Here is a 27,263-nt window from a genome sequence, read left to right as displayed (position 1 = left end):
CAGATTTGTGTAGTTTATGTAGAAGGATATCTAAAAGTATTTTTTTTTTCATATTTAATGACAAAATCCCAAAAAGTCAAAGTCTAAAAAAACATAAGGTTAGCAATGACAAAAACAAAACACAAGGATTTTGAAAACATTTTTGATTTGCAGTGAACCAAAGTAAAGCTTGTTTATAGGTTCTCAGGGTTTTCAGGGCTCGAGAGATTTTGTTTTATATATATCTCAAATCCCGGCCTCGCTTGTGTGGAGTTTGCATGTTCTCCCCGTGCCTGCGTGGGTTTTCTCCGGGTACTCTGGTTTCCTCCCACATCTCCAAAATCATACGTGGTAGGTTCGTTGGAGACTAAATTACGCGTAGGTGTGAATGTGAGTGAAAATGGTTGATTGTTTATATGTGCCCTGCGATTGGCTGGTGACCAGTTCAGGGTGTACCCCGTCTCTCGCCCAGAGTCAGCTGGGATAGGCTCCAGCATGCTTGTGACCCTAGGGAGGATAAGGGGTTCAGAAAATGGATGGGTGGATGTATCTCTAAGTAAGTTAATTAAACTGGGTTAAGAAGTGATGTAGTTTCAACAATGTCTTTGATGGTATAAAAAAAAAATCATCATCATGGAGTAAATGTAGAATGAAAAAAAACCCTGTAATATTCTCTAACAATCTTTTTTTTTTTATTCATCCTTTGACAAAACCAAAAGAGTCTACCCCCATGACCGAAGCTATGTAGGGTGAAACCTCTGTCCTCACAAGACATTTCTCCAAATTAACTATGGCAACAAGGCAAATAGTTCCACGCTACTGGGAGACAGAGCAATATATTTTTTCTGGAAAAGTACGAAACAGTTGAGGCAACGTTTTTTAGTCACAGAATCTCTTATGCTTTTTTTTTGATTTTCACAACAAAAGGGAGATGTTGTCTGAAAGAACCAGCATTACTGTGAAAACCTGAGAAGTGAAGATGTCAGTACTTTCCGTTGAGGCCAGAGGATTTCTTGGAACATTTGGATTTTTGCAACAATTTTCCATATTTGAGAATCCCAAGCATCTGCCACAGTTTGCGGTCTGTTATCACTAACCCCCTTAAGAATAAACAGAACCCCACATCATCAAATATGTCTGTCGAAGGACATTTACATAGACAACACAGTGATACATTTTAGTTGGATTGAAATTGTAATCAAAAAGACCTCTCCACAGGATTGCATAACAGGATCAACACGACTGAATTGATTGGAAATGGTCCTGTGCAAACAAAATCTAAATTTGTCAATTAAAGTATTTCCATCGATGTTTTCATATATCTGTGTTCCATGTCTCATTTTGTATCCATCTCCAACATACGTGAAGAACAAAGCAACAATTCGAGGGTGTTTAGACATTGCAGGGTCACAATGGATACTGGGTTATACAATGAGACCAATCTCTTTCGACTGAAAATATTTTGGTTTTAAAAATGTCATTATACGACATAAGATCAACATTTCAGTTTTTATTTCCAGGTGTTTACATCTGGATCTGATTTACAGGTTAAAAGATAGCGCCTTTTGTTTGTGGTGGCAAGTGTGTGTGGTGGCACAGGTGTTTCCTATTACAGTACATCAATTATTCAAATAATAAATAGTGCTGAATGTCAATGCTCACACCTTTCAGCTTTAGGTTTTGCCTGCGAAGAATTTAATTTATACTAGTTACAGGGTTAACCGATGTGAAAATCAGAGCACTGACTATGTGTGGAACATTGTGAAGCTGAAAGAAGGTAGAAAATTAATCAAAGCCTTTTGCACAACCATTGCTTACTGTTTGCAGAAGACTCCATGAACAAAAGCTACAATATACGACAAGATGCAAACATCTCATTAGCAAGACGACTACTATAAATATACAAAATATTACAGAGGCTAGCCTTAAAGTTCTGGGAGAAAGTTTAATGGACTGATGAAACTGAACATTACCTTTTATCAATGTGATGGAAAGGTTAAGATTTAAGAAATAAACTACTGTATCTAAAACATACAAGCTCAGCTGTGAAATATACTGTAAGTAGGTACAGGCAAATTGGATTTTTTGGGGGCTTTTGTGGCTTCTTTTAGGACGGGTTTACTAATCTTCATTGATGATTTACCACATGATGGAAGCAGGAGTCAGAAGTCAAATGAAATATTCTGTTGGCCAATTTAAGGAAAACTGCAACCAAACTGAAGATAATGACCAAAACAAATTGCCCAATATAATAAAAGACTTCATCAAGGGAAAGAAATGGAAGGTTTTTCTACTGGCAAAGTCAAGCTTCAGACTTAAACCCTATATAGTATGCATGATACCTGCTTTTAAATTCAATCTAGTCCAATACTTTTGCTCTCCCAAATATTTGGTCTTCTGTTACCAGAAATGCTATCTTTGAACTTGATGTACATACTGTACCTGGAAATGAAAGCTGAAATGTCTAGTCTCATATTCTTTTCCTCCTAGCTGACTTTGGACGAAATGCAGACGACACCCTGGACCCATCGTCACTCGTCAGTCAATCGCAGGGTACATATGGAGAGAACCTTTCACACTCACGTTAACACTGTCACTGAGTGGCCATTGAACTGACTCTGCCTGCACGGAAGTCAGGCAAGTAAACTGTTGCATCATCAGTGAAACTAAAATTCTTTCAGTCTACAAAAAAAAAAGAAAAGTAAATTGCCTCACTGTTCTAATGCTTTGGGAGGGAAGCATACTGAGCATGTATCTATTTGAATAATATCCTTGAATTGAGCACTTAGAGTTTACATGCAGGTCAGTTTAAAGTACGCACCATCTGACTGACTGGAACTCCTGTTCTTCATCCAAAAAGTGTGATTTCCATAGCCAGGTTTTTACATCATAAAGGATCCGGGTAGATTGTGTTGAAATATTTTTGTTATGTTAAGGAGTGTTTGGGATACAGGAATTTTTCAGGGTTTCATAAGGCCTCGTCCATTTTGCCAAATAGTGCAACATAGTCCAGAACCTCCACAACAAATGGACTTTGGAGCAGTCCAGGTGAAATTCTGCACAAAAGCACATAACATTCTTTGCAGTAATGGGATCATTACCTGTAGTTCTGTTTCTCGCTGCCAATTTGAAAGCGATCATAAAGTGAGAAGGCCTGGTGTCCGTCCCAGTCTGTCAGTTCAACGCGGAGGATGTACTGCCTTTGGCTGGTCAACTGGTAAACATATTCATTCCCCAACCAGTGCTCTGCAGATGTACTTCCAAAACCCTGAAATCAAGCGAGACAAAAATAACAAGTGTGAAATACAACAAGTGCCGTTTTAAGAGTGATACTATCATATCACCTGTGGATTTCAGACGTTAGAAGAACATTTGTGACTAGAATAACATGACCCATGATCCAAGGCTATTCATGTGGTCATTGTTCATTCATTCACTTCCACTTCGCTAATCAGAAGACTTTTTGTAGCACACCCTGCAAGCTGCTTAATTCAACATCCCCTCTTCCATGCATGGGATTATTTGAGACAAAATATATATGCTTAGTGTTATGCAGTGTTTATAACAGTAATATAAAAAATCATTAACCACAGCACAAGCCCCAGCATTAAATACAACTACTGTTTTCCCTCGAGGGGCTGTGAGCAGATGGCATTGAAGCAATCTGATAGGACATGAAGTGAGCGGTTTCAGGCGATGACATTAAAATAATAGATTTTCTATCCATGATATTGGGGTGGAAGTTGTTGCAGAAAAAGACCAACATTTCGGAATCAAAGTGCTCGGATTGAAAAAAAACCAAAAAAACTCCTGAACAAATCGCCTACACATTTTGTGCTTTGATGGAGTATAACCTGTTACGAGATCGCAATGCTTCAAATATGGTGAAAAAATATATACTCAAGCTATATAAAATTATTCTCACAAAGCTCTTCATGTTCGTCATTGTCATCATTTACTCTATTTACCAACACGTTTATATTATGTGCTTTCATGTAAAAATGGCCTAAAACAAAAGCAATGGGAGTATAGCTGGTGGTATAACTTTTGGTTGTTTATGACCAAGCATTTCTCACTATATTTATGAATGTATTCATATTTTCAACATGCATCTCTCTTGATAGTCCCCATTCAGACTTCCAAAGAAATGTTCTTGAATTTGCAATGCATAAATGTTCTTTCTTCCACTGAAGTCACACATGTTAAACTCATTCTCTCTTTGCCTAAATATTGTTTATACTGCATGCTTGAGACACGACAAAACAACTGCTAAATGTTTTCTATGAGCAGTGCTGCCGGTTGAAGGCGTAATGCTTTTGACAGCAGTGGAGTGCAGAGGCTAATAGCAAGAAGTGGATGACATTACAGCTAATGACAAAAGTGATCCAATTGGAAAAGGGAGAAGGGAGGGTGATGATGATGACGGTGGTGGAGGCAAAGTCTGTGTTTGTGCTTAGCGTGTGTGGTGATGAGGAATAGGAAGGAGGGAAAGTAAATATGGCGCATTCTTGGGGGCTTAGGCATGTCCTGCAGACTGGGTGGAAGAGCAAGTGAGTGGGGCCCTTTTTATAGCTTCTTCTTTCTATACAACATATTTCACTCCTGAGTGAAGATCAGCTTGGTCTCCTGTTGTGAACCAGAGTCCATTTCAGAATCTGTCTGGAGAGAAAATTTAAGTCGAAGTGCATTTTTACCTAGTTGCTATAACTATAACCCATCATTTAAAACTTAATAGAAGTTATTAATACAATAAGTTGAACTTGCCACTATACACAGTATTGGGGCAGGTTTTGGCAATATTCATGCATCTTAAACCCGAAATGGAATGGAACGAAAATGTAATTGTCAGTACACTACCATTCATTTTCTTATTTTGTTAAAAGCCCTGCCGTAAAGGTAATTAAACAAACAAACAAAAAAAATTGAAAGAAAAAAAAAAAGCTAGGTTACCGGCTGTCTTAGATGACCTCTGCTAATAATAGTCTTTGGATTACATTTGAATACAAACAATGATATTCCAACTTAACTTCCTAACTGGCCCAACTAACAAAATTACAACTTCTGGCCACACCACCTTGACTGAAAGAATTACTGATCCTTTGAGTGCATTAAATCCAAGCAAAGGCCTATGAAGCCCAAGAATGTGAAAACTAATAACACAATAAAACACCATCACCTCCAATCTGTTGAAGGAGAGTGTGATAATATGTTGCTGTTGCCTTCCACAATGTCCTGGTACAAAGGTTCATGGGTACCCCTCATTAAATGTAATGCACTCTTTGTGCACCTGTTCGCGTTATAAGCTTTCCATGTCAAGTCTCAATGGGCCTTAGCCTTCGGCTCTCACATGATGTTTTTTCACCCATATTTCCATTGTATTTATTCCAGAAACAATTTGTAGAAATGTTTAAATTTTTACATACAGAAAGTTGAACTCCTCTGAGGTCATATAATTTAGAATTCTATCAAAATTTGGGGGGAAACAAAACTTTGGAGTACGAACTGGGTCATGCATGACATCACAGAAGACTACAGTGAAACTAGCTGCTATGTGTGTCATAACCAATTATCAAAATTAACCAATTTTTTAAAAATGTATTTCCATGTTTTTTTTTTTTTTTTTTTTTTTATATTCTATGCTGGTTCATGTTACTTATTATACAACTCCATGAAACAAACCTGGGCCTAACGCTGTTGTTATTCGCCGTCAAAGTTCAGAGATTGTTGAGATTGATCAGTGTATCCATATTGTTTATGTTCGGTCTTGGATGTTCCACTCTAATATGTTGCCATGGCAATCCAAGATTAGTGACTGTAGTGGTTGAAGGTTCTATTGTTTTTTTTTTTTCAGTATAGTCTTGGCTAACTGATGTGACTTTGCTGCAATCACAATAAAGTGAATAATTCTTATGTCATGACATTCTGTGTTTTTTTTACATTATTATTACTGTTAATGAGGTAAATTGTATCCAATGTTTTATTTACGAGAAGCACACGTAAGCTGTCTGTTTCCCCTCCTAAAAAGAGTAGTCACCAGCTAGAACTTGTTCTCAACCCCAGATGTTAATAACATTATCTGACAAAATATTTTATCTGATCTACCTTGGTACTTCTCTTGCTTATAACGTCTCGAAACATCATTGAGATCCTTTTCATACTGACAAGTAAATTATACATCAGTCTAAAGGACTGAAGGGGAAATTAAACTAGAGACAGAAAGCAGATTATCGGGAAAGTATAAACATATAGTCCATCTGATAATAAACTGACAGCTATTGGAGGGTATATAGTGGTGAGACTTATAGAGTAACGTCACCAGTTTGACTGCCAGCAATAATAAATGCAATTCATTGTTTGTCCAAAACGTAGTCTGAAAATGTTAACGCTGCCATGCTATATATGCATTGACACTTCCGTGATGACAAACACATGACGTTCTCCACAAACATCCAACGCAGTGCAACAGAGGCGAAATAAAAATGTTGTTGTCATATTTACACACAATAATTTCCTGTTTGAGAAGGGGAAGGATAACATCTTGGCGGGTCTAAGACACCCTAGACAATGTTTCTAATCCAAAAAGGGGGCTAAAGTTGAGGAGAAATAACATCTGGCTGAAGTGTTCCAAATGGATCAGTGGACCCTTTTCAACATGTTCAATCACAGCCAAAAAGCTAATGATATTTGTCAGAACCTGTTGGCTAAAGTATTGTTGCAACAGGATGTGGTGCTCATAACATAGTTTTACAACATTTGTATTGTGTGTAAAAAGACCACCAATATTATCGCTTGTGGATTACACATACAGTAGATGATGCAGGTATTTGTCTTGTCTCACCATTTTGTAATCCTTCCACGTTCTCTGGAAATCCACACTGCCGTCTTCTCTGCGCTGGATGATCGTCCATCCACCGCCAGCTGTTTCCATGTTGCAATACACCTACAAATTAAAAAAAGAATAGAGTTTGACAATGCCACACGGATAGGACCCAGGCCAATTGGGGGATTTATTAGATGTAATATTACCTAACTGGAAGATGTAATGAATGGAATATTTGATGTGATTCTCAGCGGCATTCAGAAAAAATGAGGGGTCAGTTTATTTGGAGTCGTGTTTGGGAACTTAGTGTATCTCTGTCCCACTCAAAACTAATCAGCGTCTCCTTATCCTCTACCAACTCCCTAGAGGTGTTCCTCATCAGAGGGTCTAGATCAAAGTGGAGGTCTGAGATGGACACATACCAGGAGACACCTGGGTGTAATATGGCCCTTAACCTTGGACCTCAGTGTGCGTAAGCTGATAATGCAGGGTTGTGGGTCTATCTGCAGGGTTGCTCAGTGTTTTGAGTTTGAGACACCGGTGTGGAGTAGGGAAGGTCTCTCACATCCGCAAGCCCACACAGCTGAACATACATGAACGCAGGCTGAGTATAATTAAGGAAGTACCCCTGACACGATCATTTCCAGGAGACTGTCTCACATCCATCTCATCAACGCTCACACAAACAGCCACTAGCCACCTTTGAGATGATTCTAGCAGTGGCCTGGGGCTTGACGGATACGATCCGCTCACACCTACTTCAAACCTCTCCATTTATCAAATTATCACCTTCATCAATCAGTTGGTGGTGAGCAGAGCCGAGGTTAAGAACATATCATCACACAGACAACCCCAGTGTCCTCGACATGTTCAGCTCCAAGTCTGGCTTCACACCTCACCCATCGCCAAATTCCTGCATTTTCAAAGCTGCCGGGAGTATTCACAGCTTGTACTCTTTATTTGCACTCATCAGTGGCAGATGTCCCGCGGTGGCTAAGTGTCTTTAGCTCATTTGCAAAGAGTAATTTTCACTCAACTCAAAGAAAACAAGCGGTTTACTTTAAACCAACAGTGTAAGTGTTCAAACGAAGTGATGATTTCACGTGAAAGAGGGATTTTGGCCACACCTTATTGTGAATTCTCACCCTTTTGTTCTCTTGCAGGTTGATCTGGATGTTATAGACTCCATTCTTATTAAAGCCAGCCTGGTAAAGGTCGGCACAATCACGGAACTTCTTTTCTTCATCCAAGACCTTTGGGACTGGGGGTGCAAAAACAAACAATAAGATGCAGCTTTAGATTAGGTAAATGTGTATTGCAGCCTTTGCGTGATTAGCGGTGCAAGGATTTAAAACAACAAAAGCACTCTATGTATATAAAAAAAGAAACAGAAAACTATTTTCTTTTTAAATCAAAAACATTGTCAAGAAAATATAATATGTTTGCCAGTTTATTGGAGATACTGTATACTACTGAGACATTTGGTTATTTAAGTTTCGTACTGCATCTTGAACAATATTTTTGCAGACTGACTCATGGCCAGCCCCCCTGTCTAAGCATTGTTAACCTATCTGATATTTTTGGTTGGCTTTCAAAAATGATACCCAAAGATAGGCTGGTTTGATTCTGAGGTTGGCTTCTAACCAGCATCCCATAACTCTGCAACTCAACCCAATAGGGTATATATATGCACTACCAACTTTTGCATTCAGTAAACAGGTGAAAGCACTTCCTTCCGGCATGGGTAAATGGCAGAAACCTATGGTAGGAGACTGGGACAAAAACTTTAAATATCTATAATGTCTTTTGTTAAACACAAAATGTCACCACAGAGCCACCAATGAAGAGGCTTTGTAGGCTTTGTTCGTGTTTACGAATATCATATCATATTTGTATAAATAAAGGATATACATGTATTTAACTTTTGTCCCAAGACAACTGCCATAAAGAAAACAACATTTTAGTTTGGCTTCAAACCATCATGTCATCAACAATTAGTCATGCTTGTTAGCAGGACAGACAGCCTCACTTGTTTTCTTGTTACGTCCCGCATATAGCGGATTTCCTTGCCGCAACGGGAAGTTTGCGTAAGTACATCAATTCTCTAGAAATCTAGCTGTAATAATCAACGCCTGGAGTCTTTTTAGTCTGTGGTCTCTGGGTTGCAAATAATTAGAGAATTGCAACTGTTTACGTCTTCAAAACCCATAGAAGTCCCAGTTAACAAGTTTATCTCCTTGATCAGGAGGATCATTCTTCCAGCTGTATCTTGATGTCTCGCCTTTGCACTGGCCTCATGGTCTGTTGGTCTTCCTGAGCAGATCCACCCATCTACAATACTTTTGCCATCCACCTGTGGTTTGTTAGTCTGTTACATCTTCAGGTTAGTCAACTTGGTTCCCTGATTTACAGCTAAAAAACCTATAAGCAGCCCAACCGGCACCTCGTCTTCTTGTCTTGTCCTTGGGCTATCCACAGTGGATATGCTACTATGAACCATTTGTATGACGAGAACATGCAAACGCCACACAACAAGGTCCTAGTCAACATTCACATGAGACAGATAAGATATAAACATCCCACTGTAGGCCTACTTCACCCGGAGTTTCAATATCACTATAAAGTGCCTTTGGTGTCCTCATCAGAATCACTCTGTCATGATCTTATTTTAAGTGGTCAAACATTTGCACACATACCAGTACTATGATAAGGCTCTTGTAGACCCTGTAAAGCGTATTCAGGGATTGGTTTCTAAATACCCTTAGCCTACATACTATACTGTATGTTTGACAATAATTTCTAAAGACACGTGCAAACACTGAGAACAATGTACAGTACTATTGTTGAAATATACCATTAAACTCTTTTCTTCAACATTTCAGTTGTCTGAATTTTTGGCTAAAATGAAGCCCAGGTACGCACTTGGGCTTTCTGGCATGAACGTCCCTCTCCCACTATAAAGTTCTGAGCGCCTTCATTCCATCAGTGGTCATCTGGCGCAATTATGAGTTACTTATTAATCATAACTTGGCCCATTTCTACCCACTACAGCATGCAGGTAGCTAGTAAGCTATGCCTCAATCTTCCCTGAAGTGTTACATGTGTTATATTATTGGGGCGACAGTGTCTCTGTTATGTGGACTCACACACGACACACGGAGCGAGGTGTTGACAAATTCGACAAACTCGATGCTCGCTAGCCTGCTAATTCACGGACAGCTGCAAATGATTGTGGCCCTTGCACCACGTTGCTGGGCAATAGTTTAAGTGACCAAGAACAAGAGTCCAAACAAGCAAGTCAACTGTGAACAAATCCATTTATGCAGAGTACATGCAGCACATAATAGCGTACATTATGATTTGGTTGCAGAAGACTGTAATAAACCATTACTGTCTTTTGTTCCTAGTGTGATTTATGCCATGACATTGTTGGAAGAGAAATTGTAATTGAAACAAAATGTACATCAGACAGTTTGTAGCCTACCTATCATTTGGTGCCCCACCAATTTTTCCATCTAAAAACGCTGCTGTTTTCTGTAAATGCTAGATTAACAACAATTTAATATGGAAGTTTATGATTTTTTTCCCTCATGCCACTCTTCTTTTTATTGGTCCTCCCTATTCCTCTATAAAAATTGAGGATGAGTAACTTTGAGCTGGGAGGTTCTCGTTTGTACGATGGAGAATCAGAAGGCAGAAGATAGACGCCAAAGTCTCACTGTGAGTATCTTGTGACTTCAAGATAAAATCTGAGGGTCAACTAGCATATTAGCAGAAGAATCCGAGTTCACCATCCAGATTCCCCGCTCTCTCTGAGAGGGCTTCAAACTTTGACAGACCAGCTGCATCCATTTCCATCTGTAGGTAATTATGGCTGCACTATTTTGAAACCAAGCATGAGGCTATGGACAAAATACTACAAGCTATAAATTTCAAGTTCCTGTTATAACAAGTGGTTTATATTTACTTTCCAAGCCTTGTTATAGTGATGGAAATTCTTTCAGATTTTCTTTTTTAACATCCTCTTTCTTCTGCGCCTTTCTCCTCCCACTTAATGGGTTCACGTCAGTTTTCACCCCATTGTTTTTATTGTTACAATTGTGGAGTCAAAGAAGATGTCATTGGAAAGCGAAATGAGTCAGTGATCCTTTGCTTTTACTTTGATCCGCCTGTGCGCAAAGAACCCCTCCTTTGGAAGTAGGTCGTTTATTTGGGTCCACTACAGTATTTGGCCATTTTGACAAAGTATTGAGTGTCAGTGACAAGACTCTCCTGCTGTGACAGGTCGACATTGGGGGCCCTTGCACCCCAGACTCTAATACAACAAAGGATAGCCCTGTCAGACGGTAATTTACCCCAAGCAGGCTGACAGCGGGGTACTTTTAAGGAGCCTTGAAGGTTAATGTTGGTGGAGGGTTTTTTTGGGCCTGAAATTAGTGTTGACAATTATTTCGCAATAGCTACTGCGATTTCCCAAAGTGCAAGAAAATCGCTCAGGGACTGGACTACAAGACTGGTTCCCTTGTACCGCTTGCTGCCCAGATCTCCAAATATTATTTATGTCCCAATATTTGTTTGTAGTAAAATATGTAGTGGTTCAGTGGGGACTCATATTCAGCAGGGGGTTCATGTGAAAAGACCAATAGGCCTTGGGTGTTTGCATAAATCAGTACTTGTGCCAAATGAGCCCAAATCCTGGAACTGAAGAGAGTGAAAATTGGAGCTAAATGGACTGCTATAGACATCACTGCTCCCATGTGACTGTAATCAGTCTTTAAGTACATCTGAGCCTGATTCACTACATGAGCCCATGAATTTCTCGCACATAGTTGTTTGAAGGATGTACAGCATGACAAAATTATGTCAGTACCATTTTATGGTAATGCTTTCCAACTCATGCACACACACAAACACACGCACGCACACAAATACTGTATTGGAAAAGAAAGTTGCCATAAACAAGTTCTAATGCTAGCAATCATTACATTAATGATTTTAACAGGGTTCTTATGCAAATTTGTGGTATATATTGATATACAACAAAAAGATAACTCACTCAACCCAGTACAGTCTATTATGTTAAAAACATCCACATAAAACATGTATGCAAAATAAATGTGCATGAATTTTAAAATTTTTTTTAATGTGTTTTCCATCCAGCTTGTTGTACTTTTGACCTATATGTGCCTCAATGTGGTTAACACATTCACTGGCATTGACAGCTTTAGAAGTCAAATATCCATGTTAACTGGGAAGGCTGGCAGTGAATGAGTTAAATGGCCTATCCATCTGATCATTGCATACCAATAATACATATATCTTATCAAAAATACAGTTTTGGCATGAAAAAAATCACATTCAATTTGTTAAAGATAATGCAAATATATATATATATGTATATATATATATATATATACAAAGTTTGATCTAATATTTAGAGGTTTATCGTACAATTATAAGTTTGTGTTGCGCACAATGCTCAGCTTTTAAAAAATACATTTTTATAAATAAATGAGTCTCATTCCTTCTAAGTAAGCGGCAATAATAATGATGAATAACATCAATTCCATGAGATAACAGAAAACTGTAAAACAAATTCTTATTTTGCAGCCAGCAACTTTAAAAGAGTGTTCCAAAGCTGTGCTCAATTACTTTTAATGGCAGTCTGCGGCTCATTGCACCCTAATGAGCTTTGGGTAATGAATACAATTTAAACAAATTGCTTCATCTCGCCACATCAAAAATAGCTGTTTTCACTGCAATATTGGAAAATGCTCATGGAAAAGTTGTAGATGCACTAGTTGGTAAAAAAAAAAAAAGGTACAAAATCAGTGTTGTGAAAAATGAAATGACTAGCAGACATGAGTCAGCATATTAGGAAAATAACCCCAAATTGCTTTTGAGTTCTAGAATACTTTCATTTCAATACACTGCAGTTAATAGAAACTTCTGCCAAGAGTTCATAAACTGTGATTACAAATGTAATTCCCTTGTACTTGTAAAAACAGAGACATTTACACAAATTAGCTACTTAAACATATGTTTAACATTGTGGCAGGTTGCGCAGTGAACAAGAAACATACTCTGTATACATATATATATATATATATATATATATATATATATATATATATATATATATATATATATGGGTGAGTACTGTATCTGGAAAAAAGTGCATAATGAATTTTTGAGTCAATATAGCTCAAAGCGACCGTCCACCCAACCAGTATCATTATGGCACCGCATCTATGTTCATCACCCTCTTTGAAGCCGCAGTCGCAAATGGTCATACAAACACAAATACCAGGTACCAAAAATAGTTTTTCTTACACATTCATTAACCGAACTGAATTGATTTATAATTGACATACAGTCATTATAGCATTACTAAAACAACTAATCTAATGGTATCTTAGAGTTCACATAACACTATTGTTAACATTTGATTTTTGGATTGGTTAACTTGTGCAAAATACATTTATCAAACACTGTATATTTACCAACATGACATACAGTAACTCATAACTAGTCGGAATGCACCATGGTCTACTCCTAACCAAAACTAATACAGTAGTAAAGTCATAATTACTGTAAACGTTTGTAACAAAAATACTTCTCGGCCATAGATATAAATCTATCAAAATGAAAACGTAAGTATGTTGGTAACTGGGCGTGTCTTGTTACGCTATGCGATGATGTATTCTTTTTGGTGCTGCGCAACCTAGTTCATTGTTTGTCATTTGGAACCTTTATATGTCGCGTCAGGATTGTCATAAGCCAATGACCCTCTTTGTTTGCAGTTCATTAGAGACATTAAATCTTTTTCAAAATGTCATTTTCTCCCGAGGCCTGAAATGTCCATGCTTCAAGGAAACTTCTCAAGCATTTTGATGGCATGAAATACCAAACACCACTCATCAATTTTTCCAGAAACAATAAGGTAAGGAAAAAAAAAAAATAACATTTATATATTTTTTAAATGCAATGTAAAAACAAGGCCAGAGTGTCTAATAATAAGTGAAATCCATCTACCCACCCCTCACCTCATTCAGACTGGCTCTCCCTCAGGAACTATTACACTTTGAATTATTCAGGCCGGGGTTAGGAAAGAAGCGACCTCTAACCTGCACACCCGCTTCAACCCTGAAACGCACCGCAGTGGAGGGAAGGACCCACCACACAGCAGCATCCACATTGCACGTCCAGTGCGTCCAGTTAAGACGGGCACTAGTCACCTAGAGATACGCTAACGTGATACTTAATCAAAGACCTTGTACTGGGCCGAAAGGCAGGCAAGGTAAAAATGGTCAAATATTTATTCATGGCGAACGTCATTCAACTTGACAGTTCCAGTAAACCAATTTGCGTATATGTTGTACTTGGACCTACATTAAGAGGCTGAGATAATACATATTCAGCAGTCAAGCCAAGAGGGTCTCTAAGGCCTCTGGTAATTAAATGTTACATACACAAATCCAGACTAAACAGATGGATTACAAGCAGGTCAGTACACCCGTGACCTTATATTGCATGGCCCATTAAAATTACAAAAGCAAGCAACATTTATTAATCATGTGCGGCAGCTATCCACTTGTGATGACATCCCGTCTTTTGTTGAAAAATGTCAAGAAGCGGTGTAGGGTTCTTGAAGCATTTACACGGGATGTCCACAAACGCTGTTGAAATTCTTCCAGTGCAACACATGCAACTAGTCCAATGGTGCATACGTTCTTGTAAAATCTTTAATTTAGTATTACAAGTTTGTGATCAAAAAACAACAAACAGTATTAAAAGAAAATAAGAAAGACTATTGGTGTTAGGTCATGTTGGGATCAACGGAAATGTTTATATTATCACAAGTGAGTCAGACTCAGAGGAATCAAATAAGTCTTTGTCTTTAGAAATGGCATTCTGTTGGACATTTCTTTCAATAAGTATGCACAGCTGTTTTATAAATAAAGCTTGAAAACCAATTATTGCAAATCTAGTATCACGCTGGTTTATGAAAGCCACTAAGCCTCTTTAACAGAAGTAGCCAGGTTAAAACAAGAACCACATTGCTCGCTTCACGCTGCGTTCATTGCTTCAGATTTTTTTACAGGCAGTGTTTCCCTGTTTCCTACAATGGGGTAAGATTTACAGAATGGTGTCATCATAATTTCAAGGGGATTGGAAAATCAGTCAGGTTAAAGCTGGAGCATCTGTCCAGAGGAATAAAGTATTTCAGAAACAAGTTAATGGTACATTAGTTCAAGATATAGTCGATTAAACAGGTTTTCTTTACACATTGCGGTCTGATGTGGATCAATGGGCCTTATTTTGGGTTAGGGCAGGGATCACAAACATGGTGTCCCCGGGCACCAGGTCGCCTCCACGGACCAAGGCCTGCTCGCCCCTTATGGGACATTCATTTTTATCTGTTCCTACCTTGTTAAATCACTGTTGATAATTACTGTGAGAAAACATTAGCATGATCAGTGTCTTCAATTAATTTTTAATAATAACAAATAAAGGTCATTTGATCCAAATTGTTATTTCAGAAGTCAAAAAGGTTGGGGACACCTGGGTTAGGGTAATCACAGCTGAGGGTTAAGAACTTTTACTTTGTGTTGATTACAAACTATGTCTCAATACTTTATACAAATATAGAGATCTACAGATGGGAAAGTGGAGTGTGACGCCCGAGGCTGAGAAAGTCCGCATGCAGTAGTTTTGTCTGCATCACTGCAGCTTTGGCACCCTTTGGAGTGAAAATGCAATCAAATCTGTATTAGCGGGTGAACGCTATTGATCTACAGTCTGCTCAAGATATGTGTGAACATCTTCTCTGGAGGGAGTCTCAGAGTCTCCAGAAGTCTCCACACAAACTCTGAAAAATAGTTGCTAGAGGATTCGGAAAAGCCATTAAATATAAGTTGTCAAAACTGAGCAGCCGCTCGCTTCGTTGGTTGTCATGGTAACAAAAGCCATGCACAGCATTTGCATTAGACAGAAACGGCCAAATTCCAGTGATTTGAACCAGAGTGTGACAAGTGGATTAAGTCCGCTGTAATTCTTTATTATTTGTTTATGTAGAGGGCTGAACGTCAGAGACCTTATTTAAGGACACCTGGGAACTGTTTCAAATTGTGAAACAAAATGCATAATACGTCTCCTTTAAGAAGAAAATCATGGCAATATCGGCACCCAGGGATATCTGAAGTACATTTCATTGCATTACTTGGAGGCCTTGCTATTAAAACAATCATCTTCATGATAGAGCAAACGAAAAGGCAAAGATCCTGGGAATCGTGCAGCCTAATCCTCGGGGGATCCAAAATGTTCTGCGTTAACTTAACTGATAGCAAGTCATACAATTCGAAAACCTCTTAGCTAATGTCTGGTAAACTCACAGTGTCAACCTCCACTTAACCTACCTCCATCTTTGGAGCAAAGGTTGAGTAGGTTGTGGACGGTGTCCATCATCTCCTGTTGCTGCCTTTGCAGGGCGGTGCTGTTTCCCGTAGCCCGGCTCAGCTGGGCCTCGAGCTCTTTGATAACCCCACTCTGCCTCCCAACAAGAACTTGGAGGCTTCCTTTCTCCTGCTTTAGAGTCTCCAATTCTTCATGGTGCCTCATCTCCATTTCTAACATCTTCTGCTCCATGAGGCTAAGGGAAAAGCAAGAAAGAAAATCCAAATTGCCATTCTGCTATCTGAAATGACAATTGTTTCATGCAGCATGAGTGCCATCAGAGGACAGAAAAATGTCGACGAGGGCCAGCTCGGTGGACTTGTGAGAACAAACTTGAAATCTGCTTGGTTTAAAAACAATACCATTGCTAATATAGTTTCAGTTACATCGGCCAGCACTACTGATCCTGAAAACGTTGGGGAGATTAGATTAACATTGCAGCACATAGAGGCTGAAATCTCATATTGACGTACAGGAAGCAGTGTATCCAAGAAAAAATATGCTTCAAAATAAAGAGAATAGCTTGTAGGGAATAAATTCATACAATTACATGTAACAAAGAAGTTGGGTTCCAAAAATGGCCACACAGTGGTCGACTGGTTAGCACATGCGTCTCACAGTTCTGAGGACCCGGGTTCAAATCCGGACCTCTCCTGTGCGGAGTTTGCATGTTCTCCCCGTGCCTGCGTGGGTTTGCTCCAAAAGGTTGAATGAAGACTCGAAATTGCCCGTAGTTGTGAATGTGAGTGTGAATGGTTGTTTGTTTATATGTGCCCTGCGACTGGCTGGCGACCGGTTCAGGGTGTACCCTGCCTCTCGCCTGAAGATAGCTGGGATGGGCTCCAGCTGGCCCGCAACCCTTGTGAGGATCAGCGGTACGGAAAATGGATGGATGGATGGATGGATGGATGGATGGATGGATGGGTTCTAAATATATGTCAGTGCTTCTGATAGCCTTGCTGACCCTGTTTTCCCACCACTGCAGTAGACAGTATACTGATACTATACTGTATACAGTATATAGATATTCTGCTCCCCTATCCTTTTGAATATCTAGTTATGTAATATACATGGACTGTGAACACTGACTTTGACTTTGACATTTCACATTGAAGATATCGAAAAATTAAAGACAGCATGGGCAATTGGGAATGATCTTTTCACTCTAGCTTTCATCATTACATTATTAATAAGACTGCTGTATTTTCAAAGTTACCTTTTTTGTTGTTGTTGTTCAGAATCTGAGAAATGATGTGTTGTGTTATTTTAAATAATCCTAAATGAGCAATTCCTTTTTCTGTGAACACTATTTTGAGACAGGAAATAATCCCTGCAAATGCCTAAAATCAGTTCTATGGTTTTGAAACAAAGGGTCTGATTTACTAAAGATTGCCCTGTGAAAGAAAATCAGGCGCAAACATGTGTGCTCACACAAACATGTGGATGACCTGGAGCCAGTTACAAGAAGGAGTCATGCCATGACTGTGGCAATTGGTGCTGCCCTCTCCCAGAGGAGTTTTTCAGATGTGCCGTTCTAAATTTCAAACGCAATATTACGTAAAATGACCAAATACATCCAATGTCACTCACTCCAGAAGAGTTTAACCAAACTGAGTAATAGATGAATTTTCTGTAACTCAGTAATCTGTTTGTCTGCCTCTTCCACTAACACTTTCTGTTCCATCACTTCAAACTTCGTTTTGCGCTTGTGATGCCCTCCCTAAAGCACAAAAATCTCTCTTACATACAGCGGTCTCAACCACTTTTACACTTGTTGCCAACAACTTACGCAATCTGTTAAGAGTGAGTAAACCAGGAATTTAGCGGCTGCTATTTGGGATCTTAGTAAACCAGGCCCTATATTTACTTTACCAAGCTGCCCACTTTGTAGAGCAACAATGCTATTTAGGGTCTTGGTAAAGGCCCGAAGTCTTTCAAAGTGGAAAACACAAAAGTATTGCCCTGTTAGCAAACATTTACTAATTTATTCGACCACAACGTCATTAAAATGAGACCATCTAGCATCAGAACACACTTTATTGTAGGCTATTTCAATTTCATATTAGACTTCTCTGAATTTAAGTAATTTAAATTCAGCATTGCAATTAAATATGTGAATATAATTTGCTATTTTAATCAATAAATATAGAAAAATATTCATATAATAAAAGTAAATTTGCTAATTTATGGAAAATAATAACATATAAACTTATATATTTGTTCATTCAAAATACTCTATTTCGGTTAGCCATTACAGAAACACAAAATGATTGTGGTAACTACCTCTGTGGTTAATTAAGGGCGGCTGTAGCATAAACACTTACACTGCATTAAACTTACAATGTTAAGCACTGTATCTTTTCAAGATGGGTATTTCTACAGTATTTCATAAATGTGACCATGTGGCTGGATTTGTTTGCTTGAACTGTTACTTGTTTACCTGTTCTTGTCATGGAGCTTGTTGATCTCGGTGGTCTGGACCATTAACTGCTTCTCCAGCTTGTTAGTAGAAAGAGAATTTTCTAGCAGCTGGATCTCGAGCCTCGATGTTTGATTCAAAACCTGAGACACACACACAAAGCCACACACACACACACACACAAATTGAGTTCTCCTTTAGCAAACTGGAAACAAGAAGACCACAAATCCATCAGAGTTTTCAGAATTTTATTATTTTTTAAAGCGACTGGTTAGAGCGTCTGCCTCACAGTTCTGAGGACCGGGGTTCAATCCCCGGCCCCGCCTGTGTGGGGTTTGCATGTTCTCCCCGTTTTCTCCGGGCACTTCGGTTTCCTCCCACATCCCAAAAACCTGCATGCTAGGATGATTGACGACTCTAAATTGCCCGTAGGTGTGAATGTGAGTGTGAATGGTTGTTTGTTTGCATGTGCCCTGCGATTGGCTGGCAACCAGTTCAGGGTGTACCCCGCCTCCTGCCCGATGACAGCTGGGATAGGCTCCAGCACGCCCGCGACCCTTGTGAGGAGAAGCGCCTCAGAAAATGGATGGATGGATGGATTTTTGTTTTGTTTTTTGTTACATTTGACTTGACATAACCTTAAGAGGCGCAGTTCAACAGTTGGGTTTATGAAACATACAGGATGCATCATGCAGATTTGTGCCCTTTGCATTAGTTCAGTCTTCTGAAATATTACCTGTGTCTCAACATCAGTCAGCTTCCGCGTTTGTTCTGCAGTTTGAGAGAGAAGGTTGGTTCCCATTTCCAACATGGCTGCTGTGTGGTTGTGTACAGCGCTCTGTTGCAGTTGAGCCATCTCGGTTTTCATTCTTTCTTTGATGTAATTCTCAATCTGGATTAAAGATGAAAGTAAATGAATTAAAATCCAAGCAAAGTGCATCATTTAAATCAAGAATTAGTAAGTACACTGTACTTCCATTTCAAGGGCTGCAAACCACATTGTGTCATAAGAATGTTGCTTTCTCATTCACACTGACAATGACCCTAAATCCCAAAGAAAACAACAACGCATCAAGTAACGTTCAGGGCAGTCAATTGTTCCACTGACATACAAATATACACAGTCTTTTAAAAGTTTATCAATAGATCATTCTTATGGAAGAGATTGGTTAAGATGGTGAATTAGTTTTTCACACCAATGCAAAGGGTGTCCCAAAATGTATACAAAATGTAAAAGCTGCTAGGAAAATTGATGTTTGCTTCTTATGTGCATTTGGTAATTACTAAAGACAGTCAGACTAATCTTTAAACAACGAACAAACAATTTAATAATTTGACTCTAACCTGATAACGGTTTCCCAGTCTGAACTGAACTCTCGCTTAGTGGAAATGTGGCTTCTAACTTCTAATACAATACCCTACTCCATAAAACGAATGGATGTGATGGATGTATTGTTACAAGAGGAATGAAAAGGTTTGCTTTCCAACTAAAACATGCAGTTCTGCAGTTGCGTTCATTTGACGGTGTAATATCCTCACTTGGCAGAGACGTAAAAGTTAAACAGCCCATTTTTTTCAGCCGTGGGACACTCTCCGACTTATTTATCTTTCACCGACATTAGCGAACAGTCTACTATGGTCTTGGCTGAAAAATAGACAATGAAACTGATTTGGAATCATAGTTCTTGTAAGGTTAGATTACATTGCATTATAGTGAATCATATAGTATTGCTTTGTTTAGAAAATGATTTCAGTCCATTGTGAAATGTAAAACCGCTGAACTCTGTGGAAGGTGTGGGATGTTTTTAAATATCCTTTCAAAACTAAAGGGTAAGCTCTACACTGGAGGTTTGTCCATCTGCTGAGTTCCACATGAGACATTAGATATTGTACTGTATGTCACCTTGAGAGAAAAGGCAGTGAAAGCACAGCTGGCTGAATGAAACTAAACATGAATCGTCTCTTTTGGGAAATGCGACAGACTGCTGGCTGAATGTGGTGGTGGTAAAAAATGCAAAGTACCAAGGAGAAACAAGATTACACAAACACGCCCAGTCCCCCCAAATATTCCACTATGGCAGCCATTAAATGGGCCCATGTGGTGTTGTCCCTTACAGCATATGGCTTTCAGCATCAGCTACTGTTAGCAACATGCATTTTTGGTCATTGGCAAACAAACAAGAGAATACTATAGAAAATGATCACTGGCGCATTCCGTTGACACATGACTTGTATAGGTTTTTGGCCTGGAATTGACACATAAGAGTCAATAAATTCACTTCACCTGGGGGAGATGCAAAGTTTTAAGCGGGATGAAGGGTGGGGGTGCACCAGCTCTGTCGGTATGTTGACAGGGTTTCTTGGCTCAAAACGTCTGAGAAAGGAAAGTTTTGAATTGAGAAATAGAAATGCATTACTCGTGTAACCAAATGTCTGACAGTGCATTGAGTTTTCTTCCGAGAAGAGATATTAGATTGATACATTGATTAACCATTAAGACATCGATTTGGATTTCAGATAGTAAAATGTCTTTTCAGACTGCCTATTCAGTGACTGCAAGATCTATGCCACGCATGTTGGATAGCATTGTGCCTGGAAACATAACTTCCTTGCAAAGACATACTGGAGCTCACTGAAATGACGACAATCAAGCCCTACATTCTGTGGTGGTGGCCACCGGCAGCATGTTATATTAAGATAATGAGCCAGATACCTGTTTAATCCAGAAATTGTCACATGACGCATCATAAGTGATGCAGCAACAGGGCTATTTTGGGTCTTTCATTGTGTAGAAACTGATTAGACTGTTTAATGCGGCTCCCGACATCCCTAAGTACAACCTATTAAATCAAATGTGTGTTTTATTGCATCTTACACAGACACACTTCAATGCTTTAAGTTGAACATATGTCTGCATTCCCTTTTGTGGTTGAAGGTTGCAAGAGAGGAATTCAAATAAAATACCACTTGCATGAGAATAGAAATACGTTTGGCTTTCCAATAACAAAGTGACATTCCAGAAGGTGCAATAACAGGAGAATCTGGATTTAGAAAGTGCTAAATTCTGAGTCTGTTTTTCCAAAAATCACTGCGAAAGACATGCTCATGTCTCCATAAGGGCTTACAAGTTACATGCGGACTTGGCAGTATGTAAGTTCACTAATGATGCAACTTGACAGCCAAACACCGTTGCATTAGCGCTAGAAATGTTCCATGTCAATGCAGCTTTATCCGCATAAACGATATTCTATTCAGACATTTTATGAGGAGCAATTGGCTGGAAACTCCAGAAACGCAACTGCTTTGGGTTATCCAGGACATAAATAACAATGTGCGTCACATTAAAGCATATGTCAAGATCCAGATCCCTCAGTTTTCAAGAGCAAAAGGGCTTTCCATCATGTACGAGTACAAGTGTTTTGGTTGCTGAATGTACTGTAATGTGTGCAGTTTCATGGAGAACATCACAGACCAAAATGGACGTGTGAGCTTCCCCATACATATGCTGTACATTATCACGGCAGAACTGTTAAATTGCTTTCACTTGGGAGCCAAGAACAGGATCATCTCTCAAGATACTACTCCCTGCTATCATTGTTACAGATTACTGTGAATGTTTACCACTTGTCTGACATTTCCCTTTTAGTGCAACGTCCCTTTCCAAAGGGGATCTTGATCTTTTCTAAACAGCAGCAGTGGTGGTGCCGAAAGACGACAGAGTGTTGGAAAATGGTGCAACTGGACTGTATAAAACACTTAGTAGGGATCAGTTACATCTCTGCTTATGGATGTGTTATGTATTTGGAAAGATGATGGTGTTACTGTGGGGTGACCCATCTTCTGGGACGCATCCCTTAGGCAAGAAACTATTCCACATTCTTTAAATGGACTTGGGAGGATGGGACACTCCAACACCCAGACCCAAATCAATACCTCATTTTGTATTACAAACCACTGGTCAGGAGTAGACAAAGATTAGTTTTCTTAGTCTGTTCAAGAGCAATAGAAATCATTTACCTCCCCACCAAATTTCCTTTATCAATGTAGTGCTGTAATCAACTTTCAGGTCCTGTTTTGTGAAGCGAAGCTTAATAATCTTAACATTCAGCAACCATGTAGTTCAAACATTCTCCTGGCCAATCTGATTTTAAAAATCACAATTCTCTTGTTGTTTCAAATGCTGTTGCTATATAACTTCCATGCCAGAATAAACAGAGCTGCAGACTGGTTTGTAACAGTAACGATGAACATATACGCACACTGAGTGACATCAGGACTTCAAGGCTACGTTCACACGGCAGGTCAATTTCACTTTTTTTGTCCAATGTGACACATATATGATTATTTCATGTCAATGTGAGCAGTACAATTCCAATTTTTTCATATCCGACCCAGGCCTTTCATATGTGGCTATACTGTAAATCAGATATGTATCCAACGCGAGTGCAGTATGGACGCTCACGGGGCACGTCATCAAAAGGCGACAAACGTCACAATTGTTGGACAAAACCGACAGGCGACAAAAGCAAACGGCAAACAAATTTGTTTTTGTAACGTGAATGAGTACATAAAAAGAACGGATTTAACAAAGAAATCTGAATTGGGCATCATGCACTGCCGTGTGAACGTCGCCCAAATCGCAGTGCAGCGAGAGATTATTTGCTGACTGAAAGAGTCACCAGTTTGCTTTATGTACACCCCAATAAGTAGATGTATGAACAAACGAGGAAATCTGGTTACCCTTCGGTAGTGGTTCCAGTTAGGATCAGAACTACATTCTGATTACAGAGACTGGATGACATATGTTGACCATTAGTTCCACAGTGACGCAACATCAAATTCAACAAATTTATTATACAGTATATGCTTCCTCTCACCTCCTTATCTGAGTCTACTGCTTCTGTCAATTAAGATTACAGGTTTGAACGCTAAAATTCCTCGCCCTACCAATTAGTAAATTCCTCCCTTGTTGACATTCCTGCCTCATCTTTTTCCCATTCTGGAAATTCCCTACCTTACTTCATGGTCAAGATTAATGAAAAGCAGATACATTACTCTTGTGTCACCTCCCACACCTCCCTGTCTTTCAATTTTCCAATGTTTGTCAAAGCTGTTTTCAAATAATGTCAATATTGCCGTTATACCAATGATACACTTACAGCATCTGCGTCATCCTCGGCCCATGATACAAATCAAGCCGGCATGCTCTGTCCCGGATCTCCATTTAGCACCATGTCCAATCTTTTTGTTCCTAACCGTCCTTCCACTTTTAAACCACTACGATCCTCAAATGCTTGCTCATGTTCCCATACTGAGTACAAAACTAAATGTGACCACATATTTGTCTTACCGCCAAGCCTTTTGATAGACTTCATTTCCTGTTTGGTAATTTTTCTCTTTTATAGTCATGTCACATATCTAATCCTCTCTCTTGAGTTTACAATATGCAGCTCAGGAAAAAAAAAAAAAAAAGAAACCAAAAACTCAAATATGTTCTAAATGGCTTAAGTATTTTATGGAACTTGAGACTTACTTTGTCAATAGTTTATGTTAAAACAAAAACAAAAACAATATTTTACACAAACTTTACCTATGAATAGCAAAATCAGAGAAACTGATTGTTTTCCCTCACAGCTGTATGTCATGGTATAATTAGTCAAATGACAACTATTTTTGTGTTCCTTTTGTGTGGAACAGTTCCCCCCCCCCCCCCAAAAAAATAGCATTTCAGATATAGCTTTACAGACGAAGTGAAAAGTGTGTCCCCTCTATTTGCTCGCTGACAGTCCAAGGTGAAATTGACACCCCCTCAGTGTAAGTTGAGCATAGAAGTGACTCGGAGGCTTGACCAGATCGTCACTCCTTCTGTCGCGTATTAGAGAGATATGGTCAAATTATGTACGTACCTTTGGAAGCTGCCTTACTTGGTGTTTATTTTTAAAGCCAGTTTTAAGGCTCTTCCGTCTTAAACTCTGTCAAGATTAGGTGAGTAACAACTTAGTCTGAACTCACAGTTGACTTGTGTGACCTTTTGCCCCAGTGGCCAAACGCCAGGCGTTGACTCAACCAATTTTTTTTGTCTCATTGAAGGTGAAAGGGGAACACAAATAAACAAATAAGATGGGAGACGATGTCCTGTGTGTGTTTTATGTGCACAAATGTATAGCTTTAATTTGAAAGCTTCAACCCTGACATGGGCATTATAGGTGGTAGGAACAGCGGCGTGCAAAGAGCTGGGTGGTCTAGATCCAGTCTTATCATGTCTTCTGAGGCAGAAAGGAAATAGGCATCAGGAAAAACAAACACTCAACAGTTAGAAGCCAATATTTTCATCTCTGTTCATTTCCATTCATGAACTTGATCAGAAATAAACGTGGTTGCAAAACGGCAACCACAACGAGGTGACTGCATTGAGCAGCTGGAATACAAAAGGTGGTTAGGATGGAAGGAAGCATAGCACAACGCAAACACATTAACATCAGTAATATAGTGTTAATCTGGTCTAGTGATTGACTGCTTATACATACTGTAACCCTTATTTGGTTTCACGTGGTAATGGATAAATGGAAGGATGAAATTGATGCGGGGCACACCCTGAACTGGTTGCCACCCAATCGCAGGGCACATATAAACAAACAACCGTTCGCACTCACAGTCACACCTACGGGCAATTTAGAGTCTTCAATCAACCTACCACGCATGTTTTTGGCATGTGGGAGGAAACCGGAGTGCCCGGAGAAAACCCACGCAGGCACGGGGAGAACACGCAAACTCCACACAGGCGGGGCCGGGATTTCAACCCCGGTCCTCAGAACTGTAAGACAGATGTGCTAACCAGTCGTTCACTGTGCCATATATTTGGAACCCAACTTCTTTGTTACATGTAATTGTATGACTTTATCGTGGCCACCATGCCACCTGACATATCATATTATTATAAATACAGTATGTTTGATTGCACCACAGAATTTCCACAGGTTCTCTGTTAAAAACAGCAAACTATAAATTATCTCTAATAATTATATCTCAACAAATATTATCTGAACTTTAGTGCCAATACATGAAATGAATACATCGCGTTAAATTACATGATGATGAAATCTTGCCCTGCGAGGTGATTGAATCCTTTATTACTGTCTTTGTACATGTTGACGTGTCATATCGTAAACTATGTAATAGTTATCTATCTATCTATCTATCTATCTATCTATCTATCTATCTATCTATCTATCTATCTATCTATCTATCTATCTATCTATCTATCTATCTATCTATCTCTGAACTATACTAGTATGTTTTAGAAGATAACCACCATTCAGTGTTTAAATTAAATAATATCTAAAGTATTCCATGCTTTACGTTAACTTTTTGGAGAAATACGCACCATTCTTACTTGACTGGGACTTTACTGTTTTAATTGGGATTATCTATCCATCCATCCATTTTCTGAGCCGCTTCTCCTCACAAGGGTCACGGGCGTGCTGGAGCCTATCCCAGCTATTATCGGGCAGGAGGCGGGGTACACCCTGAACTGGTTGCCAGCCAATCGCAGGGCACATACAAACAAACAACCATTCACACTCACATTCACACCTACGGGCAATTTAAAGTCTCCAATTCATGCATGTTTTTGGGATGTGGGAGGAAACCGGAGTGCCTGGAGAAAACCCACGCAGGCACGGGGAGAACATGCAAACTCCTCACAGGCGGGGTCGGTGATTGAACCCCGGTCCTCAGAACTGTGAGGCTGACGCTCTAACCAGTCGCCCACTGTGCCGCCTAATTGGGATTAATTAATTTAAAAAATGCATTTAAAAATGATGCATTTAATCACACTTCATCCATGAAATGACTTTGTCTTACAGAAGTGATATAATGTTGGTAGAATAGTAGGGAGAGCGCAAGAGAAAGACGGGAGGGGAAAATGTTCTTTACTGTTCGTGCTACTATCAGTGATTGTCCAAATGTTACAAATGCCAGGAGTGCGATAAAACACATGTCCCATGATGACAAAAAAAAAAGCAATATTTCCCAGGCTTATGTGTGAAGATATAATATAGTACTGTATTAACATTCATTTTTGTACACAGTCTGTCTAGACAGGATTATTAAGCATGTGTGTTACTTGAACAAATTGAAGTTGAAATTGTTAAATTATATACTGTACATGAAATGATAAACACGCTGACAATGACTTTTATTCCACAGAAATATATTTTTCCATAATATCCAGTTACAGTCAAGCTCTCCACGTACTTTGGATGATCATATGGGAGAGAAGGAGCCCAAGACATGGGAAGGCATCTAAAATCAAACAACAACAAACTAAGACCCATTTCTTCATCTTGAAATGGTAATAGAGAGTGGGGAAGCTTAAGAAAGATTTAGATGTGTGACGCAGTATGGGAATCATTCCTGTGGGACACATTGGGTCAGGAATGTGCCTGATGATGGCTTTCTTGTGTCATTTAGTACAGACAATGACAGTTGCCCTCAGACTAACATACACTGAAGCTACTGCCTACAGATTGTGTGCTTATTTCCAAATATTACATTTCAAAGAACATTCCTCTGTACTGTACACTCTTA

The 27,263-nt window shown here is 39.2% G+C and overlaps 1 protein-coding gene across 2 annotated transcripts in view; it reads right to left on the bottom strand.

Moving 5' to 3' along the window:
• angpt1 (angiopoietin 1) overlaps positions 1 to 27,263 on the bottom strand; it is a 54,871-nt gene that overhangs the window by 13,538 nt on the left and 14,070 nt on the right. Inside the window, exons 1-7 of one of the 2 annotated variants that reach the window (XM_061760815.1) lie at positions 23,834 to 23,972; positions 19,411 to 19,566; positions 18,696 to 18,817; positions 16,219 to 16,451; positions 7,945 to 8,060; positions 6,818 to 6,919; positions 3,081 to 3,247 (exon numbers count right to left, since the gene is read on the bottom strand). In XM_061760815.1, coding sequence (XP_061616799.1) covers positions 3,081 to 3,247; positions 6,818 to 6,919; positions 7,945 to 8,060; positions 16,219 to 16,451; positions 18,696 to 18,817; positions 19,411 to 19,542 — 872 coding nt within the window. In that variant the 5' untranslated portion in view covers positions 19,543 to 19,566; positions 23,834 to 23,972. Of the gene's footprint in view, positions 1 to 3,080; positions 3,248 to 6,817; positions 6,920 to 7,944; positions 8,061 to 16,218; positions 16,452 to 18,695; positions 18,818 to 19,410; positions 19,567 to 23,833; positions 23,973 to 27,263 lie in introns of those variants that run through there. The other variant, XM_061760814.1, reaches the window with a different exon arrangement.

The sequence above is a fragment of the Phyllopteryx taeniolatus genome, chromosome 21, assembly GCF_024500385.1.
Source record: "Phyllopteryx taeniolatus isolate TA_2022b chromosome 21, UOR_Ptae_1.2, whole genome shotgun sequence".
Classification (NCBI taxonomy): Eukaryota; Metazoa; Chordata; class Actinopteri; order Syngnathiformes; family Syngnathidae; genus Phyllopteryx; species Phyllopteryx taeniolatus.
Note: the sequence above shows the minus strand (reverse complement) of the source record. Positions and strands in the feature narration are given on the sequence as shown.